Raw genomic sequence first — 22,584 nt, forward strand, 5'->3', positions numbered from 1 at the left:
CACATTCTCACTCACTAAAACACATTCTGCACTGTGATGCTCATGTGTTGCAAAACAAGGGTGGCAAAAGTTAAACACAACACACAACACAAACACAGCTGTCATGATTTACACATAGTCAGAATTATTCAGACTTGTTTCTAATGATGTAGTCAAACCAGTTGAGTAGAATATATATAAGCCAGTTCAGAGTGCATTGAATGTTGATACCAATAATGGATGGACTCAATCTGAGAGGCAGAGGAGGTAGAGTAAGAGGTAGTGGACAAGGAGGAGGAGGATGAGGAAGAGGACGAGCTTGATCAAAAACATCATTCTCAACGTCATTTTCAGAGGAAATTCGAGCAACTATCATAGCCCATGTTCTTGTTCATGGGATGACACTGAGGGCAGCAGCACAAAGAGGATGAATGATTCCCTCAATTACTTTGATTTTGCAGACGCACAACATTTTTGAGTGTACTTTAATGTGCTTTTCATCTGGTCTTACTGTATTTTTACTGTACGCAAGTGCTGAACATGATTGTGATTACTATATTTTTTTTTGCAAAATGCATTATTATATAGGCCTACAATACTCTTACAAATATTAAGATATTTAATAATAATACAAAAGTATTTTTCTGTTGCAACACGCCCTGGACGCTGTGTTCTCTATTTTTTGTTGTAGTGTCTAATGAATGCTCTGTAGAGTTTATAAATGGACTCGCTGTGTGTATGAAAGCATCGTTTCATTTTGCTAGAAGAGTCAGGGGTTTTGTGAATGTAGTTTGAATGTTTGGTTTTGTGTTTAAAGTTTTGAGAAAATGGGTGAGGGTTTCAAGAAATGTGCCTCAGCAATTGTGAAAAACTGTAAAATACTTAAATGCTTCAACTTTACTGGTTATTTGAATTTTAACAACATTCTCTAGTAATCTCTTGAGTGTACTGACTAAAAACAATAGGAGAAATTAGATTTTTATTTGAACTTGTGCTGGCCTTGAATTTAGTGCCACATCAGTGTTTTATACAATTATCTCCTTTGGTCCCTCTGACCACCAGGGGGAGCCCCGCATTGAAGTCTGATTACATGAATTAAAGAATACATATTTTTTGATGTTAAAGGAGTGAAGTACAAATGTAGGGGGGGGGGGGGCAGGACCAATAATGAGTTATGGGTCCCTGCTAACAAACCCCTTTTCCATGTGAGCTTGTGTTCATTTAAAGCATACAATGTATTTAAGAATGTGCACCATGTTAGCGTAACATCAGCTGATATATTACATATGGGTTGGGGCGGCTGTGGTTCAGTGGTAGAGTCGGTCATCTTTCAATCGGGAGGTCGGAGGTTTGATCCCCAGCTCCCTCAGGCTACATGTCGAAGTGTCCTTGGGCAAGACACTGAACCCCAAATTGCTCCCGGTATAGCCAACGGGTATGAATGTGATAACTGATTGACAGTTGGGCACTTCACTTAGCAGCCTCTGCCATCAGTGTACAAATTTGTGTGTGACTGTCATATGTAGTGTAAAAGCAGCTTTGAGTGGTCGCAAAGACTAGAAAAGCGCTATATAAGTACAGTCCATTTACCATTTACCATATAACTAGGCCTCTTCTACAAAAAAGGCTCAAGATTGGTTAAAAATGCAGACATCACCTTTCATTTCATTGCCAACAGTACGTTAACAATAATCAAACAACTTGCTCCAAAATGTCATTTTCCAGTCGCTGTTTCTCTAAACCAATACAGGTCATTTACAGATCAACTAACATCAGTGATTTTGAGTTATCAGGGTTGCATTTCGAATTGAACAAACTCACTTTTGAAATCAGGAAAACAGTTTAATGTAAAAAAAAGGTATCCACATATTTATTATATGTTCTTGCATATTTCTATGATAAGAGACTCATTTAGTATAATTTCTAATAAAACTAGAATTTGTTTACAGGTTTCATACAGCAGCAGTTACAAAAAGCAAACTGATATGTTTCTTATGCAGTTATTTAAACAAATACATGAAAAGAAATCAGGCACTTTGATCTTAAAATTCATGTGATAACTTTGTCAGTTATCTGTAAAAGGTTGTAGAAATCTTGACACAACATTATCAGACCAACAAAAATATACAAAATGATTCAAGAGACGGGTGTTTCTTGTGGGATAGAAGTTGTTTCATGTCCCTATTAGATCAGTTTTTAGTCTGCAGCTTTGATCCTCACTGCAAACTCTAAAGTTCTGTTGCAGGACCCCACTCAAAGTCCTCCGCCCCGTCCTCTTCGTCAGAGCTGTCGCTGCCTCGGATCTGTGTGCGTCTGAACTGGACTGCCTGGTGATGATGTGCTAGCCTGTCAAAAAGCAGTAGAGAGGTAAAGTTTAGCACATGGGCTCAGTTCGGCTTAAGTCTTAAACCCAGAGATACGACACTTACACAATGAAATGCGGCCCCTTCTTCTCCTCAGCTTGTGCCTGTGGCTCTGCAGAGCGAGCCTAGAAGAGAGGACAAGATGAGCTTTAATGAAGTATTTCTATAAATATACTGATATATTCCATAAACATAATAATATAATATTGCAAGAAATGTGAATCACAGTTTTCCAAAAGTGCGTATTCGAAAGCGAGTCAGTTTACAATCCGAGACAGGACTGAGAAAAGACTGAGACAACCTGAATATATGCACATTTTTTAAGCTACAACGAGTAAATATTTAGCATTTTTGCTTGAACAATTACAGCATTGAATATTTGATTATAAAAATGCATTAAAAACAGATACAGCCATTTAAGTACGGGCATGTATTTAACATGTTATCTACCTGTTGTAATTTCTCCTCAATAACAGACAGGCTGGTCTGTTGTGGGCTCTCAGGCTGCACCTCAGGATGTGAAGGCTTGTTCACCGAGTACCGAGTGGTGGGGTCGGGGGCTATAAAATCCGGGGGGCCGTCTGATGGAGTGGTAGGTTGAATTACATCAAGGGCACCGAAATCTGAGTCTGTAAAACTGCGCAGAGTGGGGTCGTCCTCCTCAGCTGGACTGTGAGGCGGACTGGAATTTTCCCGGCGGAGTGACCTCGGCTCTGGTACGTGCAGCAAGGGCGGGATTTCTCTGATTGAGTACGTGTCTGCTTGGGGCTCAGGGTCCATTGTGGGACTGTGGTGCCCGTAGGCGGGCTCAGACGATCGGGCTAAAGCAGCTCCAGCCAGCATTGAATCTCTGGAGGGCCGGGCCGCATTCTGACCGGGGTAAGCCTCCTCCAGGTCCTCGTTGTCGGTGTAGGCCTCTCCGTCAGTGAAAGCTTCTCCATCTGTGTCCTCCAGGTCGCTGGCAGCACTGAGGTAGTCTGACTGGGTTTGGTCCAAAGCATCCAAGTCCTGCTCTCCACCACTCTCCAACTGGACAGATAAAGAAAACATTTTAGTTTCTAGATTGTCAGTGACAGCGAAGACGTTTAAGAAATGACAGAACAGATGACACAGGTGCCCTTTAACTCCTTTAAATTAAGCTAAAATCTAATATGCATCTGGCTTTTAAATTTAGGTGTAAAGATCTACTCTATTTAGCAACTTTGACAATTGCCTTTGCACTTCTCACAAAAAAGACTAGTTTAAAGTGACTTAAAATATCTGATTATCCCTGTTAGGCTGATGAAGTCTCATAATTGTTGGAATGGTGAATTACCAATCATGTAATTGTTCTACTAGATATTTAAAAGGTTCATTATATGCAAGGTTGTAAATCTATTTCTTGAAAACTGACCTTTCTGAAGATGTTTTATCAGACTGTAGAGACAAAAGTATCATAAACAGTCTAAGATTTAAAGGGACAGTTGTGTGTGCGTGGCTCAGACAGAGCTTCATACCGTGACTTCAGACACCCAGACAGGTTTGGACTGCTGGTGGCGGATCTTATCCTTTAGACTCTCATACCAAGCACTGGAGCCGGGATGCAGGTCGATACGTGCTGGAGGGAAAGTTAGGAGAATTACACGGTGAAAAGTGAGCAGTTATTTAAAACACTGCACCAGTTATTGGTTCAAGATAAAAACAGGGACAGACTTTGCTTGTGTGTCCTTACCTGAGAAAAGGTGGCTGCAGTGTTTCCTCAGCTTGAGGGCCTGTGTGTAAAGGCGTCTTGAGCTCTTGTTGGAGTTGGGGCTGTACCTCTGCCTCATGGCTTTGACGTCCTTGCGGCTGTGAGGGTCCAAGAACAGTACCATTGGGTGGTACTGGATGTAGTTCAACCTGTCCACTGCAGTGGGCGTAATGTCCAGAAGAGGGTGCTTGTCCTGGAAGAGACAAAGATGGGGATAAGCAAGAACACAAACATGAAAGATTTATAGAACTGGGACTAAAGATTCTTTTCTCTGCTCCTAGTTAACTGAAAGCTTGCTCACCTTCTCTGCTATTTTCCTCACTGTGTCCAGTTTAATGACTGTGGAGGCGCTGTCTCCGCTTCCACTGCGAGGAACCATATCTGCCATACAGGGGAAATGAAGTTTAATGTTAGCATTAATGAGAATACATAAAAAGGTACCAAATAACATTTCTTACGTCAAACATAAGTGACACCACGTTAGAAATTGTTTGAAAGAACAGACACTAACCTGCCACTTCATAATCATCAGGCATCTCTCTGGCCAGCTTCTCCATAGCAATGTCATTGAGAGGACCCATAATGACGATTGGTCGTTTGAAATTAGCTGGAGACACAAACAATTCAGGAATTTTAAAACCAAATTCAGAACATGGTTTTCAGTTGTCCTCGTGTGAGGGTGAAAACCAACCTTCTCTGAGCAGGACTCTCTCATAGGCTGGGAATTTGCCCTGAATGGTGAGCTGCAGCAAGTCGTCACGACTGCGACGGTTGTTCTTTTCATTCTTTTTGTTCCCTCTGAGCCCCCGTAGTTTCCAGAACTCAGCCCTCGGCCCCGACACCTGCCTCTCTCCGCTCGCACGCTGTGCTTTCTCTATGCTGGCGAACGTCTCGGCCCTGCAGGAGAAAATGACGATATAAAGAATGCATCATGGTTCTTAGTTAAACAAGAAATCTAAATGTGTGTTTTGTATCCGTTTCTGACCTGTCCTGGTTTGGGATTGTGCCTTTATCCATCTCATGCAGGTCATTCCCCATGCGGACGGCCAGCCAGTTGCCGAGCTTCCCGCGGTGCATGGTGTCCACCACCCTGAACACCTCCCCTCTGGTGAAGCTCAGACCGATGGGGCTATCTGCCTCGTGGTCAAAGTGGGTGCGGATGTAGAAGTTGTCTGCCAGGTTAGACTTAATGATCTTCTTATAAACTGAGGGGAGGCAAAGTTAAGATGATGTGTTAGGTCGCTGATTGACAGTAAATTTACCCATAATTATCACATGAGACGTTTAATGATAAACTTACGGTCCATCTTGTTCTGAGTGCAGATTTCAACCTGCTCTCCTTTCTTGATGTTCAGGAGGAAATTTGCTGCCTCTTCTCGTGTGAAATGACCGAAATCAACTTTATTCACCTGAGTTCGAAGGAGAAACACATTTAATCTTAAAACACATACAAGATAGAAGCACTTTTAAACTTCAAAAAAACATAAAAGGCTTTAGCTGTCACTGACAACTGTAAACTGTTAACATAATTTACCACCTTAAACTGCAGGATCAAGTTATAATTTGTTTAAATGGAACTTTAATTTGACACTTTGTTTGACTGCTTTGAAGTTATTTTTTGAATTACAGAAAACCTGACATGACACACTTGCACAAAAAAAGAAATTGAGCTGACTCATGGTGACTTGCATTTTTGCAGTGACTATTATTTTGAAAATGAGCTCACATGCTTTAAAAGAGGGCTGTTAGTGAGCTCTTAAAGAGTCTCCTGTTCTAGAGACTGAGATAGCCTACATATGAACCTCCTTATTACACTTGTAAAGGACATTATGAATTAAGAGGCACAACCTATAGAACGCCATTATCTCACCTGCATGATCTGGTCTCCCTCTTTCATCCCCTCTTCATAAGCAGGGCTGTTTGGCTGAACTCCACCTACAAATATACCAACATCGTTGCCCCCCACGAGCCTCAGACCCACGCTGCCCTCCTTCACAAATGACACCGTGTGGACGTCTGAGCTGTACCTGAGAAAGAGAGTTAGTAGTTAGAGTTAGATAGTGAGATAAATTAGGTAAGATTAAGATTCAAAGATTAAGATGCATAATGTTGATGTCAACATGAATGAGCATGACTCACCCTGGGTTTGGTGATGGGTACGAATCTGGAGGCAGGGAGTAGATTGGCTCTTCTGCAGGCTTGGCTGAAACAGAAGAGGAAATAGTGAAACTGCCTGCCTTGTTTTACTAAGATTTTTTGTCAGTAAATCTTTATTTGATTAAATTTGATTGTCAAATCATATCACAACATCAAAACTCAATTCATTCAAGTTTACTGTCTGGTGCGACTTTCATGGAAAAAAACACAAGCAGCGCCCAGTTAGTGATGCATTTTCCATCGCACAGTATTGGTTGTTTTGCCAGAGAAGGTAGGCGGACCTAAGCAGCTGCTTTTCCTGTAAGTGTTGCGAGTAAACCGTAATCTACTATGGCTGAACAAACAAAGAATACATCGATGACTACAGATACAACTTCAAAAATAAGTGAAAATCCACAGAAAAAGAAACAAATTTGACGCTCAGTGACCGTCAGCGAGAGAAATCAAGAGTTACATCTGTTACAACCGGAGCCAACCGTGGACGTCACACATACAACACTGTCTGGATATCTGGGAAGTGTGCTCCCGCAATTAGCGTTTTGTCACCATAGGTGCCGCCTAAGAGTACGAGATCTTCAAAATTAGAACTTTAAAAGAAAAGGGAGCGACATATCCATAAGCTTAAACCTGCATGTTTGATATTTTGTACTTAAAAAAATGTATTCATATTTAAAATTCATTATTTAAACTATTTATCAAACTGAAACGTTCTTGCATAACGTTCTTGTATAACAGTAGTTCTGGTCTTGAGCCTTACAGTAGACTGGTGGGTTGCTGTTCACTGATATCCCAGACATGAGGGTGCCGGTTCCATTAGCTGCAGGAGGACCCCTGTGAGGAGGAGAAACCGTCAATCAATCAGTGACATTAAGTGTAAATGTATCATAACACAAAACAGTAAAAGTTTTATAATATTTAAAAATCTGTTTTTATATAAGGATAACACTGCTTTGTTTTTTATGAAGTGCATGGTCAGCCGTACCTGCGGCGGCTGTCCCCCCGCTCGGAGCTCCCCGACCTCCTGAGATGTGAAAGCTTGTCAGACTCTGAGGAATCTGAAGGGTAAGAGAAAACAGAGACTGTGGTCAGGGTGACCTTCAGATGACATACAGAGGAAGAGAGGATGAAAGAGGGTGACAAGGGAGAGTAAACTGACCATCAGGGGGAGGTCTAGTGGGTGATGGGACACGCCGAGGGGGGTCCTGCTTCACAGCGACTGGAGTGGGTGTTATCACAGGCAGGACTCTGACAGAGACAGAGGTAACATGATATTTAATCTGTTGTCATGTGAAACACAACACACATCAGCGCGATAACTGTCTAATACAAGATTGTCAAACCAGTATCTTATTAGAAAACAAGATGCTTGTACTCGAGCGGTTCTTTTGAAACATAATGTGATGCAATCCTAGAAGGAAGTCATGTCACGTGCATCAGTGTGTACAAAGTGTTTAACAGTGAGACGACTGTCAAGATGAACCAGACGGACTTCCTGTCAGTATTTTACACATCTACACAGTGATTCAGTTTACATTTTGTTCTGCACCAAATACTACAGCCAATGTGTGAACTCACTAATCTAGAGATGTGTTATGTAACATATTTATACCAAGCTAACAAGAGTCTATTTACAATTAGTGTCTGTCTTGCCTGATAGAAACCGACTAACCTGAAATCACTTTTGAGTCCACATTTGGCTCTGTACATGACCGATATTAATGACCAAGTAGATAAGAGTCTTCAGTTGACTACTAACAAATATTAAAATAAACTACTGGCACATTATGTGAATTGCCCTTATTCTGATTGTAAACATGCTCAGGTTACTATCAAATGACTGGTTGGTTTACTGTCAACAATGCTGTTTGAGGCTAAATTTATGCCCTCTCAAGTACTTGGCAAGTGAAGGGTTATAGTACTTTTACATAAACATGAAACCTAAGATTTCAACATGAAGCATTGTGTTTCTTTGTATTTGAGATATGACAAGTGGTTTGTTCTGCTGAGAAAGACCAGGGATGTCGTCGTGAGAGAGCTTCTGACAAAAGATTTAACAGTGTCTCCTAACAACATCTGCTGGCGTCGTAGGAGGGCGACTTGCAAGGGAGCTCTGCTCTCCTTTGTGCAATGACCCTCAAATGTACAATTTCACCATTTAATGTACATTTTTTAGACATTTACATTTTATATATTTAGCTCTACATGTAATTTATTTAAATTTTATTTTACATATTAATATTTTTAGTACTGCTTCCCTATTTTGTTATATATTTTATTACTATACTTTATATGTCTTTTATATTTATTACCCTTTTAATTGGAGCACCCAAGCTGAAGAATTTCACACGATTGTACCCGTTTAACCAGAGTGACAATAAACATCTTGAATTACCTGACTCTGGTTTTCGCTGGGTTGGAGTTTGTGCTGTCTGTGGAGTCCCTTCGAGGAACAGATGCATAACTGGCCTCTGATTCAGAATCTGAACGAGCTGTAAAGATCAATAAATACAATGTATTGGGTCAGATATTTAAAAGCTAGGTAGCTAAATAAAAATGTAGACAACCATGCCATTAGAAAAGCACCTTGCCAAATACATTCACAATTTTACCCTTGAGTAACTATGTGAAATGTTTTATAAATATTCAATACACAAATAAGGCATAACAAAAATGTTATATTGTAACTCGGACACATAGATGCTCACTGGCTCTGTGCATAAACAAACTCACACTTCAGCTAAACCACAAAGTACACACACCTTTCTGTGGCGGGTTGCTGGCAGTGACGCTGGGGGCGCTCCATCGCGGCGGCTCCACCTGGGGCTGCAGGGAAACATCGGGCAGGACTCTGCAAGAGAAGAGAGGGAGGCGGGAGTGAGGGAGGAGGAAGACAACAAATCTCAGTTACGTTTGGAGAGGGGGGGACGCGTGGCTAATATGATGATTATTGATGAGAGCATGAGGCTGATAATGTAGAATATTCACCTTAGTGTCTCTGAGTGAAGCTCTCTCTGTGAACTGCTTTGTAACTGATCAAAATTAACCATTCAGTAGTATTAGTTGTCTAGCTTGATCTCAGGGTTAAGTAGTCGAGTCAGGTTTACTTTGGATTTTGAACATGCTGAATAAACATGCAGATTTCCAATAATTGATAAATAAATTGCTCATATGCACTACAGGTGTTTGATTGAAATATTGTTGCTTTAATCATTAGTGTCCTCTGTTTAATCAACACTTAGCCACATACATGAGAGGGACATGTTCAGTGAAAGTCACTTTTATTTCATTGGTTAACAATAAGTCACCACAAACACAAACACTTGGTACACAGTTAAAACACAAATCAAGCAAAATCAAAGGCTACAAAAAGAGACTTAAGGCAAACAACGAGCAAATCAATGAAAATCACAAGACAAAAGAGGGTCGTTTAAGTTTAAATGGTTAATAAAAACATGGGATAATGTCATGTTTAAAAAAGGGAGAGGCGTGCACAGTCTGCTCAGTGTCCCAGTCCGTGACATCTCGGTGGGTTTCGGGGAGGGGGTGGGGGGAGTTGGGGTCGGGCGGACCTTCATCTGTACCTGTATCTGCTGAGGGAGTCATGACTGTATGTGGTGCTCTGCCTCTGAGGAGGCGCCAAGCTGACCTCTGGCTCGGAATCAGAGTCTAAGCACGAGGAGAAAAACAGAAATGAAGTAGATGAAGTTTGGCAGAGAAAAAAAAACAAGTATGACATTTACTTTACAGCAGCATAAACAAGCATCATATTTTTGTACCATTTTTAATCATTCAGTATATTTTTTCGCAAGTTTTTATGATTCAGATGAGCTAACATAACCTGATATGTTTGCCAGATAATTGCCAGCTCCTGTCAGCCTCTACACAGTCTGTTACAGTTCATGTGAGTAACCTCGTACGTTTGACTGAAAAACTGCTTGATTCTGTTTGTGATAAATTCTGCACAAAACACAGCTCATGTTTGCTCGTCTGCTTTATTTGACTGCTCACACGTTCCACATGTTCAGCAGTAAACGTTCAAAGGTAAAACAAATATTTTCAAAGAGGTGTCAGACAAAGTCCGGGGTTTGGGATCACAAGGACGCTGGATTGTTTTTGTGTGTGTGTGTGTGTGTGTGTGTGTGTGTGTGTGTGTGTGTGTGTGTGTGTGTGTGTGTGTGTGTGTGCGATGTGACCAACCTTGGGCCGGGACTCTGACAGGAGAGTTGACCCTCCTCGGCAGCTCCTGGCGAACATTGATGGGGGACCCTGCCCTCAGCACCGCGGGTGGCAGTTCAGAAAGAACTCTGGGGAGGACAAATGTGAGGAAAGACAGTCAGAAAATATCTATATCTATAATATATATATTTTTCATTGTGCTGGAGCTGGAGTAAGAATTGTCCTTACTTGTATCTGCTGTCTGGGCGGGGGCTCTCTCTGCGAGGTGGAGGGGAAGCGCTGCGGTCAGAGTCTGACTCCGACACGGGCCTGCGAGGCCTTGAGGCGGAGGAGGTGGGGCGAGAGGGTGTCCACTTCTGGACTACCGGAGAGGAGCGGGGATTGGGAAGGGTGGACATACCAGACAGACTTCTGGAAAAGGAGAATATTAAAAAATGTATTTCTTAACACTTAACACAGAAATTTTATGTATTAACATGCACGCAAGCAATCTGGACATTGTTGGTTTTCTCCTTTTTTTTTTTTTTACTGTCCTGTAAACAAGAATCCAGGTTATCTTAACCGAGTTAAGTGATAAAATACACACTTATTTTTAATAACTGCTTAGGAAAACTGACGTCTTGGCCCTTTTAACACATTTCAGAGCACACTTTTGAAGAGGGCATGTGCATGGTCAATGAATCGGTCAAGGAAGTATGAAGTGACAGCAAGGAAGAGGAATAAATGATCATTTATTCTTCCTCTACCTCAGGTTTCATGATTCGGAATTTATCTGCACAATTATAATCTAAATATAGAGTCTGTCAGTTACACAATAATGGAATTGAACTGACTTGTATTTGCTGTGATCCCTCACGTCCGGACTGGTTCTCCTGACAGGAGGAGGAGAGTTACTGCGGTCTGAGTCCGACTCAGATGGAGCTGTAGAAACAAATAATAAACATGGTTTAGTTTTTACATTAATCTTTGGTTTTAGATCTCAATGCTAATTCCAGCAGAAACTGTGTTTTCCTGGACTTTATTGATGTTTTTCTTCTGAAAGGTAACTATTAATACTTTTACAGCCACTACCATTAATGTCTAGAGCTCCACATAGGTGGACAGCAGACAGTGAGAAACATATTCTTGAAAGGACTGACCTCTGCGGGAGGCGAAGGTTCTTGCAGGAGGCCGTGGCAAGGTGGAGCGCACCGGTGATGCATCCCGTGACTTGGCTGGTGGAGGTTCAGCTCTCGTTCTGGATGAGAAACACAAACAGATGAATGAATTCTTCTGTGCTTTTATTCTTAAAAGAGGAATTTGTTTAATTAAAAGTCATTACTTTATGAGGCAAACAAGCATTTTGATACATCAGTCAGTTCCAAAAACATACCATCAACATTTTAAAAGATAATCCCACAGCCTCAAATATCATAATTTTACTGTGACTGCTCAGCACCTGTCTGTTTGTTCTAAATAAACATCACATGATCTATAGTCTTTTTGGTCGATCACACAGAGTAAATGACAAACTAAAGAGAAAATCACAATGCAAAGGCTGAGAGGAGAAAATCAGAAGGCCTTGTGGTTAGAAAATGAAACTATCATGTTAGTGGTGAGACAAGTTTTAGGTTGTGGCAGACAGACGGAAATAAGTGTGCACCCAAGCAGTGTGAGAAAATAAACTGCTGCTACTCTATGTTTACTAGTTATGGTGGTGCTGAAGGTGATGCGTTTACCTGCGTGTCCGTTTTTCTCTGGTGGGTTGACGGGACGGTCTGTGAGTGGGGATGTCAAGATCTGAAATGTCTGATGGAAACAGAAACAGCATCAATTAATGATGCCCCAAAAACTGATGAAAGACTAACCTGTAAAGAATCCCTAACAATGATTTATATTTTATTTTGTTTTAGCTCAGCCCACATTTCATAAGCCGACCCTTTTCACTCCCTCTCCTTCCCTCTTCCTCACCTTCTAGTTCAGAGCTGCTGTCTCGGCGGCGGCCGTCCTCACTGTTGGGAGCGCTGTCCTCCACCTCGGGGATGCTGACCAGGAACTTGCGGTCGTCTCTGAGGACCGTCATGGTCAGTTTGCCCCTGCTCTTCTCCACCAGGTGTTTTGTCTCCAGCAGGGATAGATTCTCTGTCGTCATGCCATTGATCTGGTCACCGGAGATAAATCATTCAACATTAAAAGGAAATAAAAACATGACTTATAGAAAGCTGTTTTTGTTGACTGACTATTTCTTTTTCTTTTTTTCAAATGTTTATTTCACCTTGAGGATGAGATCCCCCTCCTGCAGCGTTCCCTCCTTTGCAGCCAGGCCTGTCTCTGTCATGTGTTTGATGAAGATCTGACTGCCCAGCTTCAATCCATACTCTGGCAAAAAAAGGAAAGTTACAAGTATCCAGTCAGAAATCAGTCCTCATCAGCACTTCAAAGCAATGAAAGTTTCTGAAGCCTTACCATCTGTGATTTTCTTTTTAACTAGTGTAGTTCTGATGGGTTTCTCTGCAACGTCCTGATATGGCAGCCTCTTGTACCCCGACGACACCAGGGGTAGTGTGTTTCCATAACCGTTGCGATCAGGCGAAGAGCTGCGTGCACGGTAGCGGCTGGATTCTCGGTTGTCGCTGCCATCAGAGTAGCGCCGTGTTCGTCTTGGAGGGTCCTGCTCCAGCAGGTTGGAATGGGACGCGGCCCGAGACGGTCTGGAGGTTGCTGGGATTTGGATCTTACGAGGGCGTTTCACTGTCTGGAGAAAGAAAGGTGAAGATAGTGATGACCAGAGATTTAGAGACAGAGTGATACATAATAGATTAGAAGTTATTGGGTTGGTGCATCATCCATACTCACTATGTTTGCAGTCTTTCCACATGACTTGAGGGTCTGAATAGTGTAGTTAGAGTGGACATTCTCCATAGACACTCCATTGACCATCACAATTTGGTCTTTGTGGCTGCAGAGCACAAGTACGGACACATTTGAGTCTGGTTCTGTTTGTGGGTACAAAACATTCACATCACATCAGAGGGACGGTAGTCAACTTACAACAGGCGCCCTATGGCTGGTCCGTTTGGCAGCACATCTGACACCACCACAGTCGTGTCCCCGGTGTCTGGGTGAGGCTTGTCCTTGCCTCCTGATAAGGCAAAGCCAAACCCCAGTTTGGAATCCTGTCATAATGAGAAAGTGAGATTTTAAAAAAGTGTTTCCAGTCTGAATGAAAACGACAGCAAGTTCATGAAAGAGTAACATGAATGAAGAGAAAGAATGCAGTCAGTGGGTAGACTACGAGCATGTGTGGGAGATACAGCAGAGAGATAGAAGGAGACAGAGCAACATTCCAGCTGCGTTCAGTCTGAGGCGGGACAGTGGAGCGGCAGCCTGTACTGTGGGGTGCAGCAGGGTGTGTCGCTGTGAATTCCTGCCAGAGTCTGAGCTGTGAAACGGAGAGGTCTGAAGCACTGTCCGGCTCAACCCCCGCAAGACCTTTTACAACAGCTGCAGAAACAATAGTGAAACTGCCTCTGTGCCCTCCGGCTCGACTTCCACTTCAGTGTTTGTGAAGCTGCTGAGCAAAGACGAAACTCCACCAGTGCACAACTTCAAAACACTTCCTTGGTATTTTCATGTTAAATTTTCCAATGAGAATCCAAAAACACATCAAAGTCTTCACCAAAACCACAAACACCTTCAAGTCTGGAATGCATATATTTTACTTTGTTAGATTATTTACCAAAAAAAAACACAAAACTTACTTTGTTCAGTGTTATTGTATGTTGCTCCCATATTGTCAGCTCCTCCATACCTGGTCTCTGAAAAAGAAAAGAAAAGTTGAGATTACATTTATTTAGGAAAATATAAATTATGAATCCTTATACATAATCCAGGTCATTACAGGGAGGACAGTTGAGAGCCTCAGCCAAGTATGAAGAGTGTGTGTACGACTCAACCTGATCTCAGCATGCTCTCACCTGCCTCGATCCTGCCTGACCGGTATGGAGGAGGGGCTACGTGATTCAGTCCCTGTGCTGTTGACAGCGCGTTATACCCGGGGCTTATTCAGTTAACTAACTCAGAAAAACACTGTATACAGACAAGCAAAGCTTCTATTTTTACTTTTGATCATTCAGACAAATGTTTTCTTGATTAATCAATAGACATACTATATTTGACAAAAGTGCATCAGAAATTGACCTGGGAGTCAGAACAAAGATTATTTGATGGTCAAAACTGTGGCTAATTAGTTTTCTGTTGAATAAAAATGGAATAATTGATAAATCATTGACAAATGTATTTCCTCTTTAAGTGACACAGACTCGTGTGCCTGTTCTTCAAGGCACACTTCTCTGTTTGGCTCTCTGTAAACAGTCACAGTTAGATCTCTGGGCCCTGGAGGCCAGTGAAATAGTAGAGTATTTGTAGACAGTCGGGCAAGTTCTCAGTCGTAAGCTTGTTTCAAAAATTGACGTTGACATGAAACAGGGACAAAGTGTCACAACTGCATGGTAAGCCCTCTCAATCTTTGTTCATTCATTCTTTGAGGAGCAAATTTCTGCATTTCATTCCAAAAACATTGCTACACACCACAGACGTTAACTTGCTGCACTAACATGACAACATGCCTCACATATCTATCATTCTTTCAAATACAAACAAAGCTTAGTTTGACCATGACCTATATTTCACAGGAGGAGGGAGACACCTGCTAAAATACATTTAGAACGAGTAAAGCCAGATACGCTGGTCAGAGAGATGCAGATACGGTTGTGTTCAAGTAATTAAAATCATGTAGAAGGTTGATTACAACTTGTGTCTCTGTTTTGTTTTTGTGTAACATAAATCTAGTAGTGGAAGGGCTGCCTATTTATACATATGTAGGTCCCAACAGCAGCCAGTAGTTTATTTGTTTGGTTTGATGCTTTCTAAATCTAGCTAACTCTTTCTGAACAACTATTACTGCTGCTAATAAAAAGAAAAGAGTTTGTTCTAAGGCTCTGGTATGCCGGTCACATGAGAACACAGAAATGACGTGTATCAACAGTGGCTGTGCAACATAGATAACATTTACAACTTCAAGGAACTAATTGAGCACAAACACCAGCGATGTATCCATGACATGCTGTCACACCCTGACACTTCATCTAAAACACATAACATAAAACATCGATCCTGCTAATAAACGTTTCAGCTAAATTAAGTGTATCTTACTTTAAAACATCATAAACTCTCTGGTGGAAGCAACCATGAGCACAGGTGTACGATGTGTGACCTGTGAACAGTAGGACATTTGTATGACCAGGTTAATCATAAACCTGAGGGTGGAAAAAAAATGCACCAACCGACCTCATTTCTCAAATGAAAGCGAGCTGTAGATTTTCTAACTCAGTGCTGAGCTATTGTTTTAAACTGACTCTGTAAACTTGTGCTTTCAGTGCAGTTTAATAAAGCTTCAACGTGTACAGGCCATCATGAGAAAAGCAATAAACAGAGCTCATAAGTGAGAATGGTCAGCTCAAACAAATCCATCACTTTACACAGATTACAACTCTATAAAGGTTTGAATAGTCTGTGAACTCCTGGATCAGTATTTCATCCACAGTAAACACGTCAGACAAGGACAGTAAAGCCCAGGCTTTGTAAGAAAGCTGACAAGGACACTGTGTCAAAACTTCAGCAAGAAAAACTGCTCTTAAAAAAAGAGTGCTGCTGATCAAAAGAGTAGCTGATTAACAGCATACAAGTGATACGATCAGTAAAACATTAACTCTAGATGTGGGTCATCATGATGATGATGATGGTCAATGTTAAAATCTAATTTGTCCAATTAAGAGTCACTTTTGTCATGTCATTCAGTATTCATATATAACTTAAAGCTTTAATGTTAAATAAAGGAAATATTCAAATAGCAGAAATCATATCATTCCTCAGTTTAAGGTATTTCCTGAACAGGTTGAGATTTCCAAGAACAGTTCAGCCTTTTCAACAAAGCAGAGCATTGCCTGCATGAACTGAAAAACATCTCAGTCGCAAACGATTACGCACTGCAAAATCATTGTCTCAATGTATCAAAAAAAAGAAAAAGAAAGGTCAAAATGAACAATAATGTTGATTTATGTCTGGTTTAATCCAACAACCTGCAGTCTCTAGTGCCCTGCAATAAACTGGATTTAAGGTGGAGCTGCACTGCCTTAAACCTCTGACTTAGACCCCCTTTAAGGTTACGTCTTGAAGACTATTGTATATTTTTAACAGCTACATTTTTCACGCTTTTGCAGTGATACACTCTGAATGCTTTGTAATCCTCCCCCTCCACTTACCACTTGGTCTTTGAACCTTACTTCCATTTTCCACTGGGATCTCCGAGCTGAACAAAACACCTGCGGCCTCCGTGGCTCGATGAACAGCCAGCTCTTTATATTCCATATGCCAACAGCACAAAGCTAAGAAATCACAAATCCAGCTCCATGATGGCCTCTGTCCAGCACAAACATGATCCTCTGGCTCAAATGATTTGAAATATGACCCACTGAGGTGTTTCCTTCTCAGTAGGTAGAGAAGAAAAAAAAACATCTCGGAGAGAGCTCACCTGGAGCGCTCCTCCCCCACTCAGCCTTTGCCCACTCTCACAGTCTCTAGTGCCCTGCAATAAACTGGATTTAAGGTGGAGCTGCACTGCCTTAAACCTCTGGCTTAGACCCCCAAACACAGATGTCAGAAAAGCTAAGAGAATCGTAAATGTGAGAGAGGCATGCAGTCGGGCATCAGTTTAGAGTGATAAATATTTGTTATTTCAGTTGTTACAAAAACGGCTTGAGAAATTAGAGTTTAAAAAGGGAAATATAAGCATCAGTCAGATCTTAATTTAATGATGTCATAGTTTTCTTCAAGTCAAAAATATCTTTCTAAATATAAAAGTGCAAATTCTTCCACTGCGTATCCAAGCCCTCAGCTTATACTATATTGACTGCAATGCAAATCTCAGGAATACTGAATTACACATTTATTTAAAAAAAACACTAGATCAGTGGTTCTCACCTGACCCACCTCAGGACCCACCGCCACCTCCTTAATGATAAATCGTAGCCCACATTTCTGACATTTTTCAACCACTCAAATCTAAGTAATGAAAAATGTGCAGTTTGAACCTGAGACGGAACAAAACATCACAGTATGTCAACATCAGAAAACACAACAGTATAAAGGTCAACCAAAATGACAAGCAGGTGGTAGTGCACAAGAGGAAACACTTTTTTCAACAGAAACAAAGAGGGATGCACCGATGCATTGGCTGAACATCGGAATCGGCCGATATCGGCATGCGCCGATGGCAGTAGCCAATGTTTTTATCTGCTTTAATTGTGCCGTACATTTAATTGCAACATAAAAGTATTTTTGTTTTCAGAAAGATAAGGTTAGGCTATGTAAGCACTGAAAAATGTTTGCACTATGAACAGATGATTCTAAAACAGGCTAAAGAGGCTTTATAGGCAGTTATTTTTTGAAAAAAAGATTATTTTTTATGTGAAAGAAGTTTAAATAAAAAGTGTAGCCTATTGGGAATTTTAATTCATGCTTTCTCAAAGAGTGTGATGAAGGCCTCACTACATTTATTTTTGCCCCTTATCCAGACGAGGCCATTAATAATGACAAAAATTACAGTTATTGACAAAAACATAGGTATTGGCCATCGGCAAAATTGTTGTTTTTAACATCGGTATCAGCCCTGATTTTCGCCATCAGTGCATCCCTAGAAATAAAGTGCAACATAAATGCACCTACTGTCTGGCTCATCATGTTTGAAGAATGTAAATGTAACTGTAACTGGGATTACCCAATCAGTGGATACATGGAGTGTAAATAAACACTACTACTGCATGCAAGTCATAGGAAACCCATGTCCTTCAAAATAAAAGCACAGCATAGACTTTTTGTTTTTTCATGCACACATCCGCAACACACTGAAAACACCTCCAGGACCCACTTTTGGGTCCAGACCCACCAGCTGAGAACCACGGCACGAGAAGATACCTCCTTACCAGATTTTTTTATATCCCAAAAATGTTATCATTTTATATCTAAGTATTGATATTGAATGAATAAATGTATTACAATCTTGGTATTTTTAAGCTATGAACAGTGTTTTCTTACTTGACTAACGACCTGACTTGTCCACAACTTGACTCTGTAGAACATGAACGGAACATTTAGGATCTGAACTACAATTAAAAACTTAAGTCACTTGGCTCTGACTGTAGCTCAGGATTAAATGACTATAGATTAAATGACTTAAGATGCACAAACATTGACTATAACAACACACACAGGCCTGGCTAGCATTAAGAGGTTGTAACTACAGTACAATCCATCCACTTACAGGCACCACCAGCAGTGGTGGAGGAGGCTCCGGGGGCACGGAGCCAAAGTGCTTCAGTAGTTTCATTCTCTGCGTCAGATTCATGATAATAACAAAGCTGCTGTCTTCTTCTGTTTAAACACCCGCTGACTAACTCGGGTCACTTTGTCTGGCTGATGCAGACACATAAAATAACACTCCAGATGGGTCAGTGCAGGGCAGGAAATGACCTTGTCGTCTGTATGACTGATGCACGTCCCAAAAAACACAAACAGTCGAAAAAACACTTCAAAGCTCTCAACTTAAAATCCAGAAATATAAAAAGGAACAAGTTGGCATTCCTCTGCTTCTGTCAGATACATCACGTGTTCATATGTCCTGTGTAATGATCTTTATCCTCCATTATTTCTTTTCTGATGGGTTCAAGAGTCAAATAGGTCCACCTTCTCCCACTGTCACTGGTATGTGTCCCCTGTTAACTTGTAGTTTTTCCCACAAGCAGCAGCGGCAGCAGCAGATCCCAGGCTGCTGGCTGAGTTTCAGTCTGCTGGGTGCTATGGTTACCTCAAAGGAATGAGAGCGCTGGGCTGTTAATAATTGACAGGGTGTTTGCTACACTGTAGGTCTGCTTGCCCTGAGTAAAGTTTCCTGGGTTCCTCCACAGGTCCTGCCGTGTTTTGAGGATCAGGAAATGGCAATGTGTTTACACAGAGCTTTGATGCTATCTGTCTTTCATGGTTAACATTTAAATCGGCAGTTTGTTTCTGTTTGACTCTGCTTATCAGTGCCCTGCCTAGTGAAGACTTCACAGACATGTACGTGACTTGTTTCGGAGGAGGACGCACAAAGGGCAGGAGCAGTAGTGTATCTGAAATAGTCTACAGAGGGTGACAACGTTTGCAAACAGCTTATTAAACCACAACTAGATAACATAGATGTGGATTATACTAATTTGGTAGTAGCTCGAGAACAGATAAAAGCTATATGGATGTGTTCAACCAGGTGTAACAGCTGGCCTCTGGTCAGTCAGAGCACCAAAGCTGAATTATTAATAGGTCTGAAGAAAATAGAGAGCATCAAGCAACCACTACTGTTACTAAAACAAACACTGAGCGAAGGTGTGCCTCCTCTAGTAGGTAAATAATCACCCATTCATGTATCAGGCCTTAAGACTGTTCAGTAGAGTGACCTCATAGGCCGTTCTGTTTCTTTCAGTTTTATGTAAGGCCACTCCTGCATGCATATATGCATGCAAACGACCCGCTCCAGAGCACCTCGCTGCAGCACAGGTAAGCAAAGAACTAAACAGAGAGTTTCACTATGAATACAGAGATCTAGTTTTAGTGTCACAAATAACTGGAATTCTTCACATTGCAAATAAGCTACTCCATTAATATGACTGAGACAAACATAAAGCCTTGGATGAACTTCAACACACAGTGCTTGGTGGTTAATGAGGAATAGCAGAGCTTCCCTGTTTAAGTATAGCGATTTGAAAGACAAACACTCCAGAGGTTTACAGAGCCCACAGTGGCTGTAATTATACAGGCCAGGGCTTTGTAGCCTCCACTCACAGTGGAGTTACCTCTGCCATGTACTGTCAACAGTGTTTAAGTACTGTAAACACCTACTTCAGAGATACCTGGACTTGCATACAGATGTCCTCACTTGAGTTATTTGGGGATACACACACCCTAAGGAAAACTGATTCATGGATGCATTTTGAGTCTTTAACAACGCAAAAAACATCTGAATCTGAATGTTTACAAAATACATTTATGAATAAAACGTGAAAAGAGATGAACTGAAATAGCAACCAGTATTCCCAGCTTGGTCTTTAACTAACTGGACTTGGAAATGTAATGCTAAATAAAAAAGTACAACAAAGTGTGTAACAAAGCTACCTGGAGGGTTATTGTGCATGTTGTTCACAATCTAGAGCATATAACCTCAGTGTGTGTGTTGGATGTCTATTAGATTAGTTAGAAATAAATTAGTGTTAAGTGTTTCATGATGGATAAAAATTAGGGTAGGACAATATGAAGATATAACCAGTGGGACAGTCAAAGTTTCAACTAGGTTTCTATCCCTTCTCCCTATCCCTTCTTTGGTTTCTAAGTGTTTTAGAGAATAGAGGACAGTGTTGCAAATTAATGTTTGACATTTTTATAATGGCATCATCATCGCTTGGATCATAAAATATTTAAATGTACCAAAAACCGGGACTCAAATCTTTACACAGCTCTTATGTCATGGGGAACTTTCCAGAACAGCAATTCCTTATAGCACTGGGTCATCCTTTATCAAACATCGTATCAGTAAATACACAACTTGGAGGTGAGGGATAGGAAGACGCAGATGTTTGGGAATGCAGAGTCGAAACTATTGTGAAACTCTCTGGCAGGCAGGTAGAAACTTGCATGTGTGGCAGAACCAGTAAGGTGAGGAGGAGGAGGAAAACGGGGCTTACAGGTGACAGTCACCAACTCACCAACATACACACAGACGGACAAATACAAAAGAGAAGTTGCCTACTTCCACAAATAACCTGTAATATATCATAAACCAAAATGTTTTATTTACCACCATAGTAACAACCACAGCCATGACATGATACAATAATAATTAATAAAGCTATGAGGCCATTAGTCTTGTAAATACCTTGTCATAAGCTAAAGCTAACTCCGTGGCTAGTGGCTAAATCTTTTTTAATGAGGACATGGCCGTCTAATATTAACAAAAAATATACCGTTTTCTTTGGAATTACGTTAGTAAAAGGTTCTTCTTATTAAAATGTTTCTATTCAACTTTAAATACCGTTTTTAAAGCTGATGATGTGGACTGACAGCCCTGCCTCACCTGTGTGCCAGGAGACATTTGACAGCAGTAAAGCTCACGTACCTGTAAACGGCCTCTGTGTTTGTCCGTCACTCTCAGACGATTCGTCAAAGTTTGAAGATCCACACTCGAAATCTTCTTTATTGTCTCAACAGCTCGCGTTGACTGTTTCAATGGTTTGAAAACTTTCTCCTAAATCTTCCTGAAAACAGGTGAAGAGGCGTGGGGGGCGTCGACGACTTGACGTACAGGTAAGTATCGCGACGTCATCACGCGAATGTAGCGGAACCGACAGGAAGTTGGTCCCCCACATAAATTATTCCGCCACCTAGTTTTGGTTGAGATAAGGGAAATCTTTATTAATATTTTGGATTGTTTTACTTTGAAAACAAGTACAAACTTTGAAAAAGCTCAAGTAAAACTGAAAAACCAACAATTTTACAGTTCACTTCCTTATTTTGTTTTGCCGTTTTGATCTTTTGTTATAATAGGTAACTTGAGGTATGTAAATATGCCTACATTTTAAGCAGGACCACTGGAGAAATGTGCAGACAGTCTACATTGTAACTTTAAAAATAACTTGTAGAGGTATATGCAGTGTATGCTAGATTATGGGCTCATTGGCACAGATATTATAAAATGACCCTTGTCCAACATAACCCACTCCCCACCTCCCCAAATACGTCTATTATGACAGGTTTCACGTGTAGTTTTTTTTAGAATGATGCTGCGTCTTTGTCAGGTTATTTATCCATGGCTGTCACCCTTTTGTATAATATGATACTATAGCATATTAATGGTAAAATAGGCAGGTTATTTTTGCATGTGAACTTCAAGTTAGTGGTTGGCTGCTTAGGAAAGATGTTTCACTCCTGTATTTTCTACGCTGTTCAGTTTGGTTTCTTTAGCTTACTTGTTTAAATTAATTAATGATGTCACACATGCTTCCTCCTCCCACAATAATCCAAAATAAAGCTTCTGGAGACAGGACAAAGGCCTGGGAT

At 41.0% G+C, this 22,584-nt stretch overlaps 1 protein-coding gene across 3 annotated transcripts; it reads right to left on the reverse strand.

Annotated features, from left to right (window-relative positions):
- Nucleotides 1-1,759: 1,759 nt before the first annotated feature.
- tjp3 (tight junction protein 3) lies at nt 1,760-21,727 on the reverse strand. Of its 3 annotated transcripts, none has more exons than XM_069679554.1 (30): nt 21,644-21,727; nt 14,145-14,201; nt 13,435-13,559; nt 13,240-13,342; nt 12,850-13,138; nt 12,659-12,762; nt 12,355-12,544; nt 12,123-12,192; nt 11,544-11,641; nt 11,238-11,325; nt 10,633-10,812; nt 10,426-10,532; nt 9,810-9,894; nt 8,988-9,076; nt 8,621-8,717; nt 7,385-7,473; nt 7,211-7,283; nt 6,986-7,059; nt 6,211-6,274; nt 5,942-6,098; nt 5,372-5,480; nt 5,057-5,276; nt 4,763-4,968; nt 4,583-4,678; nt 4,373-4,452; nt 4,054-4,264; nt 3,839-3,939; nt 2,793-3,371; nt 2,409-2,467; nt 1,760-2,325 (listed from the first exon to the last, which is right to left on the reverse strand). In XM_069679554.1, exons 2-30 carry the CDS (start codon nt 14,190-14,192, stop codon nt 2,208-2,210), a joined length of 3,909 nt encoding a protein of 1,302 aa, XP_069535655.1. In that variant the 5' UTR covers nt 14,193-14,201; nt 21,644-21,727; the 3' UTR covers nt 1,760-2,207. The 3 variants fall into 3 exon arrangements, with proteins under 3 accessions (XP_069535655.1, XP_069535654.1, XP_069535653.1); XM_069679553.1 differs by lacking the exon at nt 21,644-21,727 and adding an exon at nt 14,285-14,333 and having other exon boundaries at nt 1,761-2,325; nt 10,633-10,815; XM_069679552.1 differs by having other exon boundaries at nt 1,762-2,325; nt 10,633-10,815.
- Nucleotides 21,728-22,584: the final 857 nt, after the last annotated feature.

The sequence above is a fragment of the Semicossyphus pulcher genome, unplaced genomic scaffold (genome assembly GCF_022749685.1).
Source record: "Semicossyphus pulcher isolate SPU_LCO1_2020_fin unplaced genomic scaffold, fSemPul1.0.p SCAF_4, whole genome shotgun sequence".
Lineage (NCBI taxonomy): Eukaryota > Metazoa > Chordata > Actinopteri > Labriformes > Labridae > Semicossyphus > Semicossyphus pulcher.

Excerpts from the sequence above, each read along its gene's own strand:
- tjp3 (XM_069679553.1), bottom strand. The coding sequence starts at position 14,192 with ATGGAGGAGCTGACAATATGGGAGCAACATACAATAACACTGAACAAA. Across the intron at positions 13,343-13,434 it reads CCAGCCATAGGGCGCCTGTT|CCACAAAGACCAAATTGTGA; the intron begins GTAAGTTGACTA and ends TGTGCTCTGCAG. Across the intron at positions 12,193-12,354 it reads CAGCAGCTCTGAACTAGAAG|ACATTTCAGATCTTGACATC; the intron begins GTGAGGAAGAGG and ends TGTTTCCATCAG.